Here is a 22107-nt window from a genome sequence, read left to right as displayed (position 1 = left end):
GATTTTGTCTCCACTTTTCATTTTTTTTAATGTTAGAGAACAAATTCCCAAGCCCAATTCAGGTTGATGACTATTGATTTTAGGGACTTTTCAGAAAAAGATTTTGACACATGTAGTAAAACTCTTGGCGAGAGGTAGGTTAAGTAGTGAGAGAGGTAGAGATTCAGGGAAGACAATGCCAGAAATCAGGCTGAAGGTCTGAAGATCAGCCACGGTGAAGGAATTGGGGTTGCATCATGGGACAAATTGAAAGCAGATTTGAGGGCCAAGGAAAATTTTTGAATAAGCACTGCAATAAAGGCTACCAAGGTTTAGATGGGTGAAAAGGACTGAGAATAAATCAGAATTAGGATCCGAAAACTGGATGGATCTTTTTTGTGGAAATTCAAAAATCAGCTGGGAGTTTATAAATAGTTAATAAATAATTCTAAAGGTAATAAACTGTGATACATAAGAACATAATAAATAGGAGTAGGAGTAGGCCATCCGGCCCATTGAGCATGCCCTGCCATTCAATAAGATCATAGCTGATCTGTCCGTAAACTCAGCTCCATCTACCTGCCTTTTCCCCATAACCCTTAATTCCCCTACTATGTAAAAATCTATCGAACTGTATCTTAAATATATTTAGTGAAGAAGCCTCAACTGCTTCCCTGGGCAGAGAATTCCACAGATTCACCACCCTCTGGGAAAAACAGTTTCTCCTCATCTCCATCCTAAATCTCCCCTGAATCTTGAGGCAATGCCCCCTAGTTCTAGTCTCACCTACCAATGGAAACAACTTTCCCACTTCTATCTTGTCAATCCCTTTCAAAATTTTATACGTTTCTTTAAGATCCCCTTTCATTCTTCTGGATTCCAGAGAGTATAGTCCCAGGCGACTCAATCTCTCCTCATAAGTTAACCCCTTCATCTCTGGAATCAACCTGGTGAACCTCCTCTGCACTGCAACAATACCATTTGATTTAAATGTGGAAGTAAACAGTCTTGGTATTCGTGATATGGAGGCCGATCTCCAGTACACTTCAACAGAGAAATACACTAGGAATAAAAGTGTAAGTGCAAAGCCAAAAATTGAATTAGTCCATTATTAAAGTTATGATAACCTAAATAACACTAATTTACTGACAGATCTTTTGCACAAAATTGTGTCTACTAACTCAAGATAGAGTTGAAACCTGGACACTGCAGACAATTTCTACTGTAGGGTAGTTTAATAGGTGGAAACATATGCATAATTCACAACCACCGACATCGAGTTGGTGTGTTCATTTTAAGAGGCTGGTCTGACGTGATGACATAATGATGTGAAGTTTTTCTTATCGTGATTTATGTTCTGTTTGGTGGAGAATAAAAGAGCAGTGTGGTTTTTTTAAACTTAAAAGCCTCTGCCATTATATTTGCAAAAACTACAGTGGCTCTGGGGTGATTTCAGAGTTATTCAACATGTTGGCCAACACAGTCACTTTGAAACTGCCAGAGGTTTGCTGTTGCTTGGTTTGTTCAAGCTGAGGCCCAATTTGCGCTGCGGAAAATTTCCGCGGATTTGGGATGCTACTGTGTAGTAGCGTCGCTCAGTATTCCACAGCAGCGAGAGCAGTGAGCCTGCTGGAACACCCGCCTGCACACAGTAAGTATGGCATGCTGAAAGCTCACCTAATGCAGACTTTTGGACTATTGGAGTCTGAACACACCAAACAGTTGCTCTCCCTGTCTGGCCTTGGGGATGCTAGACCTTCAGAGCTAATGGACCACATACTGTCTCTCCTGGGAAATCACCATCCTTGTTTTATTTTTAAAGATCTCTTCATGCAGCAAATGCCCGAGCAAATTTGCATAGCCCTAATACACCAGTGAATGACTATAGAGAGCTTGCTAAATTGGCTGATAGTCTGCACTCAGCCAGGCAGAGGTGCACAATTCCTCCCCCTTTCCCTCCCTCAATAAGCCCGCTCAGCAGGGTCTCCAACACACATGCGCCTGTGGCTACAGAACAGACATCGCCCGGTCTGTGCTTTCACCACTCTCGCTTTGGCACGAATGCCAGGAAGTACCAACCACATTGCAGTCCTGACAGTGCCAGCGCACTAGGACATCACAGGTTTGTGAACACCGTGGATTCCAGCTGCCAGGGTGTCTACTGTTCATTATGGGCACCCTTCAGGGCAACGCTTCTTCTGTGATACGGGTGCTCAAGTGAGTGTGCTGCCAACATCGCCTATTGATCAGAAGGCAAAGAGTGATGAAACCTCTCTGGAGGCTGGCAATGGGGGCAGGATCCAGAGTCATGGACACAACGGGTGACACACTCTGCTTCAGTGGGTGTCATTACACGTGGCTAAAGTGGCTAGACCACTGCTTGGTACAGATTTCTCGTGAGACCACGAACTGTTGATTTATCTTAACTGCCGGCTTGTGGACGTCAAGGACTTTGGGTGGGTACCCTGCTTCCCCAGTAAGGTCCCCACAACAACTCTGTCAACTGCATTCACAACCATATGAGTTTACTTGCCTGCTGGGTGAACTTCCAAACCTCACCCAGTCCACATTCTCCACTACAGTCACAAAACATGGGCTTGAGCACCACAGTTTCACAACCGACCCGCTGGTCCATGCCCACGCACATAGACTGGACACAAAAAAGCTGGCGACCACGAAGCCTGAGCTTGCCGACTGGAAAGGCTTGGCATTGTATTCTAATCAAATAGCCCCTGGGCCTTGCCCCTCCGCATAGTCCCCAGGCCTAATGTTGGTTGCCACCCATGCAACGATTACTGACACCTCAACGAAGTCACCACCCAATTGTTACCGGGTTCCACATATCCAAGACTTTTTGACATGTTCAGCTGGAAAGTAAATTGTTGTCAAAGCTGACTTAGGGGCTACCATCAGGTTCCTGTGTGCTCAGAAGACATTCCCAAAATGGCTGTGATAACCCCATTTGGCCTCTGATTTTCTGCGCATGCCGTTTGGGCTGAAAAATGCAGCACAGACTTTCCAAAGGCTGATGGACTCTGTACTAAAAGACATAGATATTTTTAATTTACCTGGATGTCATACTTGTCGCCAGTGCATCCAAATCCAAACACATATCACATTCTGCACACTTTGAGCATTGAAGCCAAAATGGGTTGATTATTAATCCTGCTAAATGCCAGTTTGGGCTTCCAACCATTGACTTTTCTCAGCCATCACATCTCTGCAGGTGTGAAACCCCTCCCATCAAAAGTCTCCACTACTATGAATTTCCCACTGCCCCACACTACCAAAAATGTTTTTAGGTATGGTGAATTTCTATCACCACTTCATTCCACAAGCTGCTGTATAGTTCTTGTAAAGGCAATACCCCTAACTGCGTGCTAGACTGGTCAGTAGACATGACCAGAGCATTTGATGACATCAAACAAGCTCTCTGCAGAGTGACCCTTCTGCCACACCCACTCCCCAATGCACCTATAGCCATTACTACTGATGCTTCAGACTAAGTTGTGGGTGCTGTGCACAAACAATTGGTCGGAGGCTTGTGGTAGTCGTTCACCTTCTTCAGCTGGCAGCTGTCCTGAAAGGAAGTACAGCACGTTTGACCGTGAGCTGCTCAGTCTTTATCTGGCTGTCTGCCATTTTTGTTTTCTACTAGAGGGTTGCCATTTCACAGCATTTGTTGACCACAAACCCCTCATGTACATGATGGCCAAAATATCGGATCCTTGGTCAGCATGGCAGCAACGCCACCTGGCCTATATATCAGACTAACACACAAAATGCTGGAGGAACCGGTTCACAAAACTGAATAATACTGACTGACCTCACTGACTGGCTGTGAGGCATATACTTTGGGGTTGACTATGCCATATGACTAAACTACTGCCCTAGAGGTGCAGGCTTACTGAACAACAGTCATGGGCCTGCAGTTGGCTGATATTAAATTCAAGGAAGCGGGGACTTCTCTCCTGCGTGATGTCTCAACCAGTTGCCCTTGTCCCATAGTATCTGCTAACCAGAGACGTACTGTTTTTAACTTAATTCACAGCCTGTTGCATCTGGGCTGGAAGGCCTCATGGAAACCAGTTGTACTAAGTTTATGTGCCAATGTTGCCCAAACATGGTTAATTTTTGTCCACTGGCATCCTTTCTAAGGCACCTTTGGGCTTGACCACATTAGTGTGAACCTGCTTGGTACTCTACCCCCTCCTGCAGTTTCACAATTAGCACGGTGGCCCAAGGTCAGCCCTTCAGCATCAGTGATGGCCACAGGCATAGTCAGACAATCATCAGCACCTGGCTTACTAGCTTTGGCACCCCATCTCTTATTTCCTCTGACCATGGTCCCAAATTCACATCAGACCTCTGGGTTGCAATGGCCCATAACCCGTTAGGCTATAATCACACCATGGCATATCACCTGCACTGCTTCACTGCTCCTTAAAGGCTGCTCCGAGAGCTTCCCTGATGGACGAGGCATGATCATCTGCTGTGGCTCCAACATCCCCTCAGATTCCCTTATTCTGTTTCAGAACAGGAAAAAGTCTTGTCATAGATAGGAGGGGTAAATCTGGATGTGGAGGATTCTACTACCATGCCCCAGCATCATGACATGACCAAATGTCAACACATCTCTGGCCTAGCCAGAGGCATCTGCTGTTACTCCACCCAAAGAAAGTAGGACCCAAGCCAGCCATAATTTACAACCATTGAAATTGAACTTGGGTTCACTTTAAGAGGCTGTTCTGATGAAAGTTTTTTTAAAAAAATGTTGTGTTTGGTGGAGAATAAAGGAGTTGTTAGTTTCCCTTAAAACACCTCTGCTGTTTTATTTGCTAAAAACCATTGTTTAACTTTGTATGTCAGCTTTCTTTAGGCTTGTGATTTACCCTTTCTTTACCCAAAAATGGAGGACAAGGGCTATTGTGGAATATAATATTGAGGTACCAGTTCAGTTTGGCATACTATAGAATGGATAATCTTCAAATAACTTGACAGGAACTTTATTTCAAGTGGGCAGTGAGTAATCAATTGTACTCAAGAACTATTTGAAGCACAAGTCTGTAACTGCCCTCAACATTTACCAGTATAATAAAAGTGCTTTATTGAAATCTCAGATACAATTCCCCTTTAAAGAGGGGTTGTAATTGCAAAAGTCAGTACTCTATAGGTAAAAGTTTACTTTATTAAAAGAATCTAAGAATTTAAAAAGCCAATTAAAGTAAACAATAGTCAAGATATTCAGTGCATAGATGTGTTCCAACTCATATGGTCATTTAGGACAGCAGACTTAAAATCAAGATAAAAAACAGTAGAAGTTCAGAAGGATGAAGTCTAACCTTACTCAGTCTAAAATTGAGACAATGTTATTCCTTAATCTGCTACTTATTTAACAAACATAAAGTTAGTTTCCTACAATTACACTGAATTCAGAGATTACAAGTTCATAACAGATTGAATTTTTAGCTCATTTATAAAGTGGCTTAGATGAATTAAATGTCCAATTTAAAATTACTTACAAAATAAATACAGTAATGTTAAATTTGCATTTAAACACTAAAAAAGCTATTAATATGTTGCAACATTTCATTACTTTAAGTCTACAATATTCAAATCTGCACATTTGACAAAATCGGCACTGGATCCAAGTCAAAATATCACTAAAACAGAGGGTTAAGTAGCCTTAATCCTTTTAGGCTGTTCATCTCCCAATCATGTCAATACATATGAGCAGCTTCACATGTAGATATTACCAAATACCCCCCCAAAAAAATCTCAATTGAATTGCTATGGTTGCCAAGTATCTTACAGCCAGGTTAAAGGCATTAGTTTTGAACTAGCGTGTAGCAAATGATCAGTGTCTTAAGCTCTAATTCAATTCAAGGTGTTATTTGTAGCTTACTACTACACTCTAGTGGCAAGAAAGTGCAGCTTGAAAAACCTGAACTGTTGAATCTCCTCTCACGTCTCACATTTTAGCAATTGTTTTCCCACTCAGATGCTACACCAATTCAGAGAGAGGATAGGGTAAATTATGTACCGATGTGGGCCAGCTCGGTTAAAAAATGTTTTCATATTAACTAAAACAATTAATGTTGATAATTATTCCAAGTGGCATTTACATTTTCTAGTAAAGAAACAAACACCTGAACCAAGCAGGCACAAAGGTGTGAGAACAGTGCTGCTTTACCATCAGCAACATTAGTCCCAACTCCATGGCTCTTCCTGAGGAACATTAGTCCCAACTCCATGGCTCTTCCTAAGGAACATTAGTCCCAACTCCATGGCTCTTCCTAAAGGAATGCATTTAGTGCTTTAGCACCCATTCAAAATAAAATCCTATTACTGACCATCCTTTTATAACACTGAAGCAGACTTAACCTGCAGGATACTTTAACTGCAAAGAGTCATCACTCCATCTCCATAAACTTGCTCAATGACCACAAAACCATGGGTTTAAGGCAGAATGCATGAGAAGCGGTTTTACCAATTTGAAGTTAATTTTAGTACTATACTAATTTCATTAAATTCCTGATTGACACTTGTAATGAGATAGACCAGAGCCAATCTCCAGAAATTGAAAGCAATGATGGTTTTGAAGGTCCATAAAGCAGGAGATGATGGATTTGGGCTTGCAAAGTGTGGGGGTGGGGTTAATTTCATTCATACAACTTGCTTTGTTTCTAGAGATTTGGCAATGCAGTCATTTTGCAAATTAAAAAAGACTGAAGTAATTGGTGAATACTTTGAATATTTCAATAGCTATCCAACATTCAGTTGCACCTTGGTCAAAGACTTCCATCCTTCAATAAGTATTTTCATCTGTTACAGCAGACTGATACTGTACAAATTTGCTCAAAAAACACCAATAGCACCCCTTGAAACTCACCAGGTCTGAAATTCAACCAACTCTTAAACAACCAACTCTGTAATTCCATTTTTAATTATAATGAGTATTAATTGTCATATCCATTAATACAGAAAAAACTGACAAGATCTGCAAAGTCCCAGGCAGTTTTTCTGCACAGCTACTTTGAACCTGTTAGACCAGATCAGTAATTAGACTAACTATTAGAGGGAAATACCCATCCCCAACCCATGCATTCTGCTGTATGCAAACACCAACACTAAAGTAAAAGTTGATGAATATTTTTCTTCATTTGTTAGAGAACAAGTGTGTACCTAACAGTAAAGTTTTGCAAACAGTTAAAAAACTTTATTACAAAATACAAAATTAAAACAGTATATTACACTGCAGAATTGCTTCCATTTATACACAAGTGGAAATCACTTAATGTGATAAATTCCCCATACAAAAGTCCACAAATCTTCCAACATGTTGCTTTCACGAGACACAGTCATAGCAGAACACTTTGTCCTCAGCATCATTATAACTGAAAGTGGAGAAAAATTCAGTTAGTACAAGAGAAGCGCTCATTATTCAGTTTTGTTTTTAGCGGTCATGATATTCCACAACTAATTCACACCATCCGATTCTTAAATGGACATTGAAGCTCTGGACACCTCATTTTTTTTTAAATATATAGTATTTGTTTTTGCACTTAAAAAAAATCTATTCAATATATGCAACTGATTTACTTGTTTATTTATTAATTTTTTTCTGCTAGAATATGTATTTCATTGAACTGCTGCTATTAAGTTAACAAATTTCACATCACATGCCGGTGATAATAAACCCAATTCTAATATAGTGCACTTCCTGCAAGTGCTTGGCATCAAATCTAGAAGTAGTAAGTTATTGGTAGCATTCACTCAACAGGTTGAAGTATATGCCATGAGACAAGAAAAGTTAAACCGGAGAGTTCTGCATGTTCAGTAGCTAATCTTAAAGTAGTCACTGAAAAGGAAGGCCTCAACTATCAACCTTCAATCTACTCAAAGTTTAATGCAAATTTCAGCAAAGAAAAACTAGCGTCACCCTGTTTCAACATTGGACTTCATCTGGAGACCAGTAGCAGAACTGTCTTAGCTTGCTAAACGATCAGTCCTCATTCATATGAATGGGATTCCTAGTTTGCTGAAGACTAAACTTAGGAGCAGAATTAGGTCATTCAACACATCAAGTTCTGCTCTGCCATTTCATTATGGCTGATCCATTCTCCTCGCAACTTTTCATCAGGAACTATCAACCTCCACCTTACCCAATGACCTGGCCTCCACAGCCACCTGTGGCAGCAAATTCCACAGATTCATCAGCCACTGGGCTAAAATTTCTCCTCATTTGTTCTAAATTCTCAAGTTCTGCCCTCCTAGACTCCTCCACCTTGGGAAACATTCTCTCCACATCCACTGTCTAGGCCTTTTAATATTTGATAGGTTTCAATGAGATCCACCACTTATTCTTCTAAATTCCAGCAAGTACAGGTCCAGAACCATCAAACACTTCATATAAGCCTTTCATTCCTAGAATCATTTATTAACTCCCTTTGAATCCTCTCCATTCTTTTAAATTAAGGGCCTAAAAGAGCTCCCAGTACGCCAAGTGAGGTCTTGCCATTGCCATAGAGCTTCAGTATTACATCCATTTCTAGTCCTCTCAATGAATGGCAAAATTGCATTTGCCTTCTTCACCACTGACTCAACCTACAAGTTAACCTTTACTGATGCCTGCACAGGGACTCGCAAGTCCCCTTGTATCCGAGATTTGAATTTCCTGTGTTCAGAATACAGACTGCTTTTATTCCTTCTACCAAAGTGAATGATCATACACTTCCTAACAGTGTATTCCATCAGCTATTTCTTTGCCGATTCTCCTTGTCTGTTCAAGTCCTTCTCAAGTCTCTGCTACCTCAACACCAGCTGCCCCTCCACCCATTTCATATCATCCACAAACTTGGCCACAAAGCCATCAATTCCATCATCCAAACACTGACAAACAAGCAGTACCAACACTGACCTCTGCTGAACACCACGAATCACTGTCAGCCAATTACAAAAGGCTCATTTTATCCCCCTTCGTTGGTTCCTGCCAATCAGCTGATGCTCTATCTTTGCTAGCATCTTTCTTGTAATACCAGGGACTCTTATCTCGCTAAGCAGCCTCATTTGTGGCACACTGTCAAAGGCCTTTTGAAAATCCAGGTTCATGACATCCAACAATTCTTCATCTATCCTGCTTGTTATTTCCTCAAAAGAATCACAACAGATTTGTCAGACAAGATTCTCCCTTGAGGAAACCTTGCTGACTCAGATTTTACTATGTGCCTCCAAGTACCTTGAAATCTCATCCTTAATAATTGGTTCTTCCCAACTAGCGAGTTCAGGCTAAGTTGCCTCTTGTAACTTCGTTCTGCCTCCCTCCCTTTTGAAGGATGGAGTGTCATTTGCAATTTTCTAGTCTTCCAGAATCTAGTGATTCTTTAAAGATTAATACTAATGTCTCAACAAACTCTTCAGCTTCTCCTTTCAGAACCCTGGGGTCACATATCTATCTTCAGACTTTTCAGCTTCCCAAGAACCTTCTTCCTAGCAAGAGCAACTTCTGACCCGACACTCAAACTTCCAGCATACCGCTAGTCTTCCATAGTGAAGAATGATGCAAAAAACTTAGTTCATCTGCCACTTTGTTGTCACCCATTACATCTAGAGTGTTATTTTCCAGCAGTCCAATATCCACTCTTCTCTCTATATATCTGAAGAAACTTTGTATCGTCCGATATTTATTGGCACCAACGACATGGGTAGCCAATATGTACCAAGATTTCTGGCTGCTCACCCTCCCCCTTTTGAATGCCGTGCACCCAATCTGAGGCATCTGAATGTCTCTATTTTGTCCACAGAATCTTGTGTTTAGTTGAACTATGGAATCCCCATCACTTCCACAGTCTTCTCTCCTCTTCCCTTCAGGGCAAGACAGCAACAGACACCTAGTCATAGAGGCTCCCCCTGATAGGTCATTTCCTCCCCCGACCCCACAAATGTACATTTATTGAGGGGAATGGACATAGGGCTACTCTGCACTGGCTGCCCATCTCTTTTCCCTCTCCTAACAGTCACCCAGGTACGTGCAGCCTGCTACTTAGACACTCCACGTCAAAAAATGAATTATTCTTAACTTCATATCATGATACATTTAAATGCAAAGCTTTAACAGGAGGAAAGGTTCTTACTGCTGAACAGTATTAGATTCATGTGGGCAGGGGGAGGCAGATGGAAAGAGCCCTCAGAACTACATTGCCCAAGGACTTTTGCCACCGTGGCCCAACAAGTGCAGTAGGAGATCACTCCATCTTGAAGAAGGAGTCTGAGAGTCTGAGTGGGAGTGCCGAGAAAGAGATTTTTGAAATTTTCGTTTTTTTTTTTCTCCAACGGCTTTCTAAGAGGCGGGACTGCGCAGGCGTGTGACGTCGGGCAGTGCAGCGCGGCAGATTTAAAAGGAACAGAGCCTCATAGAGCGGGCAGCGTAGTTTGCGGGCGGCGGAGTGAGCCGGGAGCAGAGTGAAGACTTAAGGGCTTCGGCTCACCGGGCTTAGGCGGAAGCGGGCGAGGCGAGGAAGGTTTGACATTCATTTTCTGTTGCTATTTGAGGAGAGGGGCATTATGACTGTGAGGGCAGTTTGCTGTTCTCGGCGTCGGATGTGGGAGGCCCTGGAGTCTCCAAGCCTCCCGGACGTCTACATCTGCGCCAAGTGCATCGAGATGCAGCTCCTAAGGGACCGCGTTACGGAACTGGAGCTGCAGCTCGATGACCTTCGTCTGGTCAGGGAGAGCGAGGAGGTGATAGAGAGGAGTGGAAGGCAGGTGGTCACGCCGGGGCCACGGGAGGCAGACAAGTGGGTCACAGTTAGGAAGGGGAAGGGGAAAAGGCAGGTGATGGGGAGTACCCCGGTGGCTGTGCCCCTTAACAACAGGTACTCCTGTTTGAGTACTGTTGGAGGGGACAGCTTACCGGGGGGAAGCGACAGTGGCCCTGCCTCCGGCACAGAGTCTGGCCCTGTAGCTCAGAAGGGTAGGGCAAGGAAGAGGAGGGCAGTTGTGATAGGGGACTCGATAGTAAGGGGGTCAGATAGACGATTCTGTGGACGCAGTCCAGAGACCCGGATGGTAGTTTGCCTCCCTGGTGCCAGGGTCCGGGATATTTCTGATCGTGTCCAAGATATCCTGAAGTGGGAGGGTGAGGAGCCAGAGGTCGTGGTACATATAGGTACCAATGACATAGGTAGGAAAAGGGATGAGGTCCTGAAAGAAGAATATAGGGAGCTAGGAAGGGAGTTGAGAAAAAGGACCGCAAAGGTAGTAATCTCGGGATTACTGCCTGTGCCACGTGACAGTGAGAGTAGGAATGCGATGAGGTGGAGGATAAATGCGTGGCTGAGGGATTGGAGCAGGGGGCAGGGATTCAAGTTTTTGGATCATTGGGACCTCTATTGGTGCAGGCGTGACCTGTACAAAAAGGACGGGTTACACTTGAATCCTAGGGGGACCAATATCCTGGCAGGGAGATTAGCGGGGGCTACTGAGGTGACTTTAAACTAGAATGGTTGGGGGGTGGGAATCAAATTAAAGAGGCTAGGCGTGAGGAGGTTAGTTCACAACAGAGGGATGGGAACCAGTGCAGAGAGACAGAGGGGTGTAAAGTGAGCGTAGAAGCAAAAAGTACAAAGGAGAAAAGTAAAAGTGGCAGGCCGACAAATCCAGGGCAAGCATTGAAAAGGGCTAAGAGAGTTGTAAAAGAGCGCCTGAAGGCTTTATGTGTCAATGCAAGGAGCATTCGTAATAAGGTGGATGAATTGAAAGTGCAGATTGTTATTAATGATTATGATATAGTTGGGATCACAGAGACATGGCTCCAGGGTGACCAGGGATGGGAGCTCAACGTTCAGGGATATTCAATATTCAGGAGGGATAGACATGAAGGAAGGGGAGGTGGGGTGGCGTTGCTGGTTAAAAAAGAGATTAACGCAATAGAAAGGAAGGACATAAGCCGGGAAGATGTGGAATCGATATGGGTAGAGCTGCGTAACACTAAGGGGCAGAAGACGCTGGTGGGAGTTGTGTACAGGCCACCTAACAGTAGTAGTGAGGTCGGAGATGGTATTAAACAGGAAATTAGAAATGTGTGCAATAAAGGAACAGCAGTTATAATGGGTGACTTCAATCTACATGTAGACTGGGTGAACCAAATTGGTAAAGGTGCTGAGGAAGAGGATTTCTTGGAATGTATGCGGGATGGTTTTTTGAACCAACATGTCGAGGAACCGACTAGAGAGCAGGCTATTCTGGACTGGGTTTTGAGCAATGAGGAAGGGTTAATTAGCGATCTTGTCGTGAGAGGCCCCTTGGGTAAGAGTGACCATAATATGGTGGAATTCTTCATTAACATGGAGAGTGACATAGTTAATTCAGAAACAAAGGTTCTGAACTTAAAGAGGGGTAACTTTGAAGGTATGAGACGTGAATTAGCTAAGATAGACTGGCAAATGACACTTAAAGGATTGACGGTGGATATGCAATGGCAAGCATTTAAAGGTTGCATGGATGAACTACAACAATTGTTCATCCCAGTTTGGCAAAAGAATAAATCAAGGAAGGTAGTGCACCCGTGGCTGACAAGAGAAATTAGGGATAGTATCAATTCCAAAGAAGTAGCATACAAATTATCCAGAGAAAGTGGCTCACCTGAGGACTGGGAGAAATTCAGAGTTCAGCAGAGGAGGACAAAGGGCTTAATTAGGAAGGGGAAAAAAGATTATGAGAGAAAACTGGCAGAGAACATAAAAACGGACTGTAAAAGCTTTTATAGATATGTAAAAAGGAAAAGACTGATAAAGACAAATGTAGGTCCCCTGCAGACAGAAACAGGTGAATTGATTATGGGGAGCAAGGACATGGCAGACCAATTGAATAATTACTTTGGTTCTGTCTTCACTAAGGAGGACATAAATAATCTTCCAGAAATAGTAAGGGACAGAGGGTCCAGTGAGATGGAGGAACTGAGTGAAATACATGTTAGTAGGGAAGTGGTGTTAGGTAAATTGAAGGGATTGAAGGCAGATAAATCCCCAGGGCCAGATGGTCTGCATCCCAGAGTGCTTAAGGAAGTAGCCCAAGAAATAGTGGATGCATTAGTGATAATTTTTCAAAACTCGTTAGATTCTGGACTAGTTCCTGAGGATTGGAGGGTGGCTAATGTAACCCCACTTTTTAAAAAAGGAGGGAGAGAGAAACCGGGGAATTATAGGCCGGTTAGCCTAACGTCGGTGGTGGGGAAACTGCTGGAGTCAGTTATCAAGGATGTGATAACAGCACATTTGGAAAGCGGTGAAATGATCGGACAAAGTCAGCATGGATTTGTGAAAGGAAAATCATGTCTAACGAATCTCAGAATTTTTTGAGGATGTAACTAGTAGAGTGGATAGGGGAGAACCAGTGGATGTGGTATATTTGGATTTTCAAAAGGCTTTTGACAAGGTCCCACACAGGAGATTAGTGTGCAAACTTAAAGCACACGGTATTGGGGGTAAGGTATTGGTGTGGGTGGAGAATTGGTTAGCAGACAGGAAGCAAAGAGTGGGAATAAACGGGACCTTTTCAGAATGGCAGGCGGTGACTAGTGGGGTACCGCAAGGCTCAGTGCTGGGACCCCAGTTGTTTACAATATATATTAATGACTTGGATGAGGGAATTAAATGCAGCATCTCCAAGTTTGCGGATGACACGAAGCTGGGTGGCAGTGTTAGCAGTGAGGAGGATGCTAAGAGGATGCAGGGTGACTTGGATAGGTTGGGTGAGTGGGCAAACTCATGGCAGATGCAATTTAATGTGGATAAATGTGAAGTTATCCACTTTGGTGGCAAAAATAGGAAAACAGATTATTATCTGAATGGTGGCCGATTAGGAAAAGGGGAGGTGCAACGAGACCTGGGTGTCATTATACACCAGTCATTGAAAGTGGGCATGCAGGTACAGCAGGCGGTGAAAAAGGCGAACGGTATGCTGGCATTTATAGCGAGAGGATTCGAGTACAGGAGCAGGGAGGTACTACTGCAGTTGTACAAGGCCTTGGTGAGACCACACCTGGAGTATTGTGTGCAGTTTTGGTCTCCTAATCTGAGGAAAGACATCTTTGCCATAGAGGGAGTACAAAGAAGGTTCACCAGATTGATTCCTGGGATGGCAGGTCTTTCATATGATGAAAGACTGGATGAACTGGGCTTGTACTCGTTGGAATTTAGAAGATTGAGGGGGGATCTGATTGAAATGTATAAGATCCTAAAGGGATTGGACAGGCTAGATGCGGGAAGATTGTTCCCGATGTTGGGGAGGTCCAGAACGAGGGGTCACAGTTTGAGGATAGAGGGGAAGCCTTTTAGGACCGAGATTAGGAAAAACTTCTTCACACAGAGAGTGGTGAATCTGTGGAATTCTCTGCCACAGCAAACAGTTGAGGCCAGTTCATTGGCTATGTTTAAGAGGGAGTTAGATATGGCCCTTGTGGCTACAGGGGTCAGGGGGTATGGAGGGAAGGCTGGGTTCTGAGTTGGATGATCAGCCATGATCATAATAAATGGCGGTGCAGGCTCAAAGGGCCGAATGGCCTACTCCTGCACCTATTTTCTATGTTTCTATCTTTCCTTAGGCAGAGCCCACTGACAATATGCACCCAGTCAACTGCACCCATTTTGGCATCTAGACAGCAGATCAACAGCTAGCTACAAAAGCAATAAATGCAAAATTTATCTCCCAAAAAATTACATCAAATTATGGGAACAGGATCTAACATCAGTAAATTTAGAAATCTGGTTGAGCTATTAAATATTAAGATTGCTGGTTTCAAGTTGGAGCACACAGATTGTAAAGACTACAGATTACAGCAAAGCAGAAGCCAAGAACAAGAAACAAAAACGTTACTCACTCTGCAAATGAACATATTGAACAGAAATTCCTCGTGCAGTGATCACACACTTTGATGCAATCCTGGCATAGTAAGTGGTCACACCGTGAACAAGGTTTCTTGAAATTGGATGGCTTCAGACAGATAAAGCAGTTTGTAACTGCTGTCTTGATGGATGCTATGTGAACAAAAATTAGCAATTTAGGCCAAAAACAAATAACCATTCCCAATGAAAGCTGTGGATTCTAACTCAAAAACTAGTCTTCATTTTAGCAGGGGGAAAAAAAAAACTGCATTTTGATACCATTTGAAATAAAATCAATTTTGTCTGAAAAACATCTATGGTTAGCCATTATTCTAAATATGCAAAGTTAAATGCTCATTCCTCCCAACTCCCTGTTGGTAGTACTATAAGCTCATCAAACCACATCTGTGATTTTTTTTTTTTGGAGAGGTTGGGATGAAGGGCTAAGATCATCACTTGTCTTCAGTTTGAAACTCAATCGACATCCCAATTAAAAAAAGACATTTTGCCTTGAAAAAGCTACATTGTTTTGAATTTTTCCTATGTAGTTTAAACGGATGGACTGCATGTCCATCAAAGCTAGTTGGCGGTGTCTTGGTATCCACACCAGACTTCAAGCCAAGTGGTCCTGGGTATGAATCCAGCTGGTTCCTTTCATGCTTTCCACCATCTGGGCTGAGCATAAAGCTAGCACCTTGGCCTCAAATAGTAAATGCCAAACAGCAACATTGCCACCTGATGCGTTAAAAGGCACGGGAAGAAACAACAATGTGCATCAAAACAATACATTAAATCAGCAAGGACTGCTCCGCCTGTTGCCACACTTCCAGTGCCAACACAGTATGCCAATAACTCATTCACCCCAACTGTAGACCTTTGGATTGGGAGGAAATCCATAGTATCAGAATGTACAAACTCCTTAGCTGTCATAGAGGCTCCCCCCACTAGGTCATTTCCTCCCCCCCACCCCACAAAATGTACATTTATTGAGCAGGAATTGAACTGTGATCTTACAGATAGTACTGTCATAGCATTCTGTGCCCCCTCAATAGTAATCACTGAAATACTGGCATTACCACCAAAAGATAGTAGTAAAAGGTGTTGGAAAATAAAAACAGTAATTACAGCAGCACAATCACCACCCACCCAGGAACTTGTAATAGCAAGCACCTTCATGAGACCACCGCCAAGATTTTCCACCTCTAGGAACTTGCTCCCTTCCAAAAATGTCAGTATGAATCAACTAGAAGTAATTTCCATACCAGTACAAGAACTGACATTAATTATACCACAATTTCAGTTTATGGTATATTAAGCTTTTTTAAAGCATGACCAAGTACTGTTGACTAAATTCTTTAGATTATCAGATGTTGAGCTTCAAACTAGTTTTACCTCATGAAAGAAATGTACAATAAATGCACATCCATCTTGTACAACCATTTGAAACGCAGACAAAGCCAGACTAGCCAATTTCACCCTAGTCTTCTGTTCCTCAGTTACCCATACTATTATGCTCTTCTCTCATTAAGACATTCCAAAGAGATTTACCACACTTGAGGATCAATTCCATCTGCCCGTGCACCATTTTACCAACTGGTCAATGCCCACAAGGCTATCTTCATTAATACCAATTTTTAGAACTTCCAAGAACATGTTAAGCATTGCAGAGATAATGCTAGTGATCTTTAAAACAGTTATCAGGAAATCTTTCACTCAAATTTATCTACTTATTTGTGTAAAGTCTCATTTAGAGGGAGCTTTCAGCAATACTATACAGGTGCCAGCCTCATGTTCAGGTGCTACAGCTGACCTTGGACAAAATCTTCTGACATAGGTCACTGCATGCATGGGAAGTTTTGACTTAAATACCAAAGATAACTGCAACACAAACATTGTTGACTTCAGCCAATTCATATCCTCCAGTAACTAGATTAAGACCCCAATAAAATGTAGAAACTCTCAACCGTGTAAATTAAATCATATAAACTTACATTTTTGCAAACACGATAAACCCCTTAAAAGTTGTCCATTTTGTCCTAGAAATGTCTGCCCTTGGAGCAAGTCATGATCACTGTTACAAATACTTTCAGGTTCCTTCATGTAGTTATCCTCAACAAGTATGGGGTTCAGCGTATACTTTTCATCCAAGTTACCAGTCCATAAATCTCCCATAAAAGACTGGGCTCCATTGAACAGCAAGCTCTTGGTTTTTTCTGGAAATAAAAATTAGGACACAAGTTCAATTTTAAGTAAATACAAAACAGCTACTCGTTATCAAAAAGATTTAGCTGTCACATTAACATTTTTCATGTAGGAAACAGGCCAGGCACAATTTCCACACAAGCTCAATCACAATTGTATCCAGATATGAATGTTTGCGAAATTTCTAACCAGTACATCACAGGGATTAGGCAGGGTTTTTTTTTCCATTATTAAACGTAGTAGTGATTTGTTTGAATGGCAAATTCAAGCACTGCTGATAGTGAGGAGAATATTCTTAAAGGGTGAAAGGAATAATGATGAGCTGCAGGGAATTTAGCAGTCTCTGGAACAATCCTAAAGAAAATGCCAGAAGCTATTATGGGCTGTTCAACTATGAAGGGGTGGGAGATCGAAGAAAAATCATGGAAATGAGCACATGGCAAGACAATGTATGGGGCTGTTGCTCAAAAAGTCAATACAGGTAAATACTCACACTGGAAGAGGTGCAGGAAGAATGGAATACATCAAGAACGGAAAAAGGCCTTTTCAGGCCATGGAAATGTGCTCAGGCCTCTGCTCTACTCTCTCTATACCCATGACTGCGTGGGTTGCCATAGCTCAAATGCCATCTATAAATTTGCTGATGATACAACCAGTGTTGGCAGAATTTCAGATGGTGACAGAAGGGCATACAGGAGCAAGATACATCGGTTAGTTGAGTGGTGTTGCAGCAACAACCTTGCACTCAAGGTCAGGAAGACCAAAGAACTGATTGTGGACTTCAGGAATTATAAGGCAAGGGAACACATGTCAATCCTCAGAGGGATCAGAAGTAGAGAGGGAGCAATTTCAAGTACCTGGGTGTCAATATCAGAGGACCCAATCTGGATGCAACATATAGATGCAGCTATAAAGGGGCAAGACAGCAGCTATATTTCATTACGAGTTTGAGGAGATTGTTTTTCAGCTACAACAAACATCTACAAGTGTACCATGGAAAGCATTCTGACTGGCTGTATCACTGTCTTGTGGGGAGGCATGGGGGCTACTGCACAAGACTGAAATAATTCGTGTTCTGATATATCAATAAAATCTGAAATCTAAAATCTAAACTTCTGAAATGTCTGCTGAGATGATGGGACTTGAGAGACTTGAGAATTTTACCGTGCCCATGGTCTGTTCTTATCAAATTACGGTATTGCTGTGCACTGTTGTAACTATATGTTATAATTATGTGGTTTTGTCAGTTTTTCAGTCTTGGTTTGTCATGTGTTTCTGTGATATCATTCTGGAAGAACATTGCATCATTTCTTAATGCATACAATTAGTAAATGACAATAAAGAAGGACAGCTTGTCCTCATAATCTAATCTAAAATTCTTAATTATAAGCTTTGAAATGCAAAGCATGTTCACCATTGGATGTATATGTGTAAAAAGATGGAGTCACAAATTAAGTGGTACAAATTGATAGCTGTAATTTTATAACTGTCTTGGACGGCAGAAGGCAGAAGATTTCACTGCATTTATTCCAGAACACCAAGTCATTCTGCTCCTTAATGTCTGTAAGTCTTGGATATGAAGCAAAATTCTAGGATATAATCCACTAACAGCACTGAATTTCAGAAGTACTGGTCAAGCCTAGAAGAGGACACTTGGTTTAAGAAATAGACTGGAATACATGAAGGCATTCTGGTAGCATTTCGCTCCAAAAATAATAGCTGTATAAAAGATGCACACAATCACACACAAGCAGCTCAGATGTGCACACCAAGCATAACTAAAGGGCAATAATCTTCCAAGAACTAGTTAAAAATGTCTACTTACACCTCAACTAGCAAGTCTTGGTGTACTTAATTAAACAAACATTGAAATTCATTATTCATTCTTCAAAACTAATTTGAAAACCCAACTCACTTTACTAAGGATGCTACATAATCCGAACTACTCACTAGAATCTGGCAGGCACAACCAAAGTTATTAGGACGTTTTTCCTTGGAGAGTAGATAAAACTGCATTCTGTCTTTGTGATAAGCTTGAGAGTGCAAGATAACAGTACAAGGAACAAGCATAAACTGACAACAGTGCAAGAACAGTTTAATTCAGTTGTCAAAACACTGAATCAGAAAGAAAAAGTGAAGTTTGTTGTTAGAATCTAACAAAAAGCATCTGAAAGAAAGTGATATACGTACTCAAATTCATTTTGTACAGAGGTTGATTGAAAGCAATCAGAATCATGTACTTAGGTGTGCAGTACTATTTTCTTACAAGATGTAGCAACTTCTCCATTTCATGGTTACAGTAAATGGAACAGCAAGATAGTTTTTTTTAATAAGACCCATTATGAAATAAGAGCAGAATTAGGCCATTTTGACCAACAAGTCCACCTGCCTTTTCATGGGGATCAATTTCTCCTCAGGCCCAACAAACTGCCTTCTCCCTGTATCTCTTCGTGCCCTGACTGATCAAGAATCTCAACCTCTGCCTTAAATACACCCAAAGACTTGACCTCTGTTGCCACCTGTGGCAACAATCTCCACAGATTCACCATCCTCTGGCTAAAGAAATTGCTTATCTGTTGTAAAAAGATGTCCCTCTATTGAGGCTGTGCCCTCTTGTTTCCTCCACTATCCTCTCCACACCCACTTTCAACATCTGATAGTTTCAATGAGGTCACCTGCATTCTTCTGAATTCCAGTGAGTAGAGGTCCAGAGCCATCCAACACTTCTCATATGAGAAGCCTTTCAATTCTGGAATGGTGTGATAGAAATTTATGGACAGCTTCTGTATGTTAGGAACCTAATTAAATATTAGTATTATGATTTGGAGCACAAATAGCTAATCTTTAGTTGAGTCTTTGTCAGAAGTAACATTTCAAGTTCTACAAAAACGGAAAACAATTATTCAATCTATGACCATGAGTTGGATATGATAGTCTAGGGGTTCCTAACCTGGGATCCACAGATCTCTTGCTTAATGGTATTGGTCCATAACAAAAAAGGTTTGGATCCCCTGTGGTGGATTGAGGAAGCACACAGGAGTGAGTGCAATCAGATGGTTAAGTGGTATCGCAACTATCTTGCATTCAATATCAGCAAGACTGAGGAATTGTTCCTCATGGAATGAAGGGTGCAGTAGAAAGGGTCAGCAGATTCAAACTCTGGGGTGTCAACATTTTAGAAGATCTACCCTGTGCCCAACATACTTGAGTAAGATGAAGGCAGCACACCTACAGCTCTACCTCAAATTCTAAGATTTGCAAATTTCTATAGATGTACAGCCGTGAGCATTCTTACTTTTTGCATCACAGCTTGGTTATGGAGCCTCAAATGCACTGGATTGCAAGAGGGCTGTAGACTCAAATCAGTTGAAGAACAGACAAACTGCATGGACAGCAGCCAAATGTAGGATTGAGCAGTTTTCTGAACTTGCCAAACAGCAGTCTTACAGGCTGTACCACTCTGCTGCCCTATAATTACAGGGCCTTTGACACCCTTAAATTCATATTTGTTACTGAAGAACGAAATTTAATTATATTGCAGATATGTGAAAGCAGAAATCAACTACCTGTAAATTTAAAAACTTCAGTTACTATTCTGACCTTAAGAGATTCAAAGGCAAATCACAAGTATTGGTATTAAAAACATACCTATAACTAAAATCACAAGATACACAACATACATTTCATCATCCTTCAAAAGCTAAAGCAACTACACTTAATACAATTCTAACTCCCAGATTTCCAATAACTTAAAATGTTATGCAACAGAAGTTCAGACAGTGAGGAATCTCAGTTCAAGTGAAATATTGACCCAAGTTGATAGAGTAGTGATAAAAACCCAATTATATCATTGGGTTAGTGACAAGAATCTCAGGATTTCCATACACATGTAGATCAGCTTAGAAATCCAGGAAAAATTCTCAACAATTAGGCTCCCACATTAGATTCATCTCATTTCAAATGCAATGGACTTAAGCAAAATTAATCTATTTCTGCATTATGGATCCATGCAGGATTCAGTTTAAGGTATAATAGGTATTCCAATGATAGCTAAACAGGGAAAAACAGGTGAGAGTTTGATCAATTAAAATATTATTCCAATTTTACCCCAACAAATAAAATAAGGATCTTTAGCATTTCCCATTTTGAAACAGCAATCGCAAGTTGTTTAAGATATTTTGGGACTAGCAAACAAAATGTAGGAGGGGGAACAGGAGAATGGGCTTGACAACAGAATTTTCATGTCATTGGAATAGCTTGTTTGGAACTTAATGTATTGGAATTTCAAACTAAGCAAATAAAGAATGATACAGCTTTTTCAAAAGCCAAGTTAGATACAAGTGTCATCAACTTTCCAGACCTTAAAAAAAATCAGCACAATATTACTTAACTCGTCAGCATATCGGAGCCCCATACTCAGAGCTCTCTTAATGCATTACCTCACAGTGGCCCGTGCAGAAAACTCCCAAACTTAAAACGGAAAATGACACCTTCACAATTGCATCCATCAATAATTGCAGGTCAACAGCCCTAAAAAGAACACGATGTGCGTTGTTATGACAAGATCTCTCATCGCCAATAACAGCACAAAAATGCTACTGAACTCCCCACTTCTGGAATGCAACTTGTGCTGAGTTAGCAGGCCTCCCTTCCACAAGCAGACCGAGGCCGCCAGGGAGATGAGTCAGTCTGTAGCATCCTCACCTCAGTGAACGGTTTCCAGGAGCCAGCTGGTGACCTCCCCGCGACCTGGTGTAAGGCCGGACCGGACCGGAGCCGGCCTCCATAACGCGAGTCACAACACCTACTCACCATACACTTCCCGCTTGTACTTCTCCCCAAGCACGCCTTCACTCAGCTCTCTCTGGGTCACGTAGACTTTCCACTGCAGCGGCGCGATGTCCCCGAACGGGCTGGCTCTCTTCGTCATACTAACACAAACCGAGTCCAGGCGCCCCCTTCCCGCGCGAAACGTGACCTTTAACACCGAAACGCAAGCAAGTTAAAGAACGGAGACCACGTGATCACAGAGCGCCCCTTGTAC

The 22107-nt window shown here is 42.0% G+C and overlaps 1 protein-coding gene across 1 annotated transcript; it reads right to left on the bottom strand.

Moving 5' to 3' along the window:
- Positions 1–5073: 5073 nt before the first annotated feature.
- siva1 (SIVA1, apoptosis-inducing factor) lies at positions 5074–22078 on the bottom strand. The gene is made up of 4 exons (XM_063048279.1): positions 21876–22078; positions 16853–17074; positions 14858–15014; positions 5074–7376 (listed from the first exon to the last, which is right to left on the bottom strand). Exons 1-4 carry the CDS (start codon positions 21991–21993, stop codon positions 7328–7330), a joined length of 546 nt encoding a protein of 181 aa, XP_062904349.1. The 5' UTR covers positions 21994–22078; the 3' UTR covers positions 5074–7327.
- Positions 22079–22107: the final 29 nt, after the last annotated feature.

This window comes from Mobula hypostoma, chromosome 1 (assembly GCF_963921235.1).
Source record: "Mobula hypostoma chromosome 1, sMobHyp1.1, whole genome shotgun sequence".
Lineage (NCBI taxonomy): Eukaryota > Metazoa > Chordata > Chondrichthyes > Myliobatiformes > Myliobatidae > Mobula > Mobula hypostoma.
Note: the sequence above shows the minus strand (reverse complement) of the source record. Positions and strands in the feature narration are given on the sequence as shown.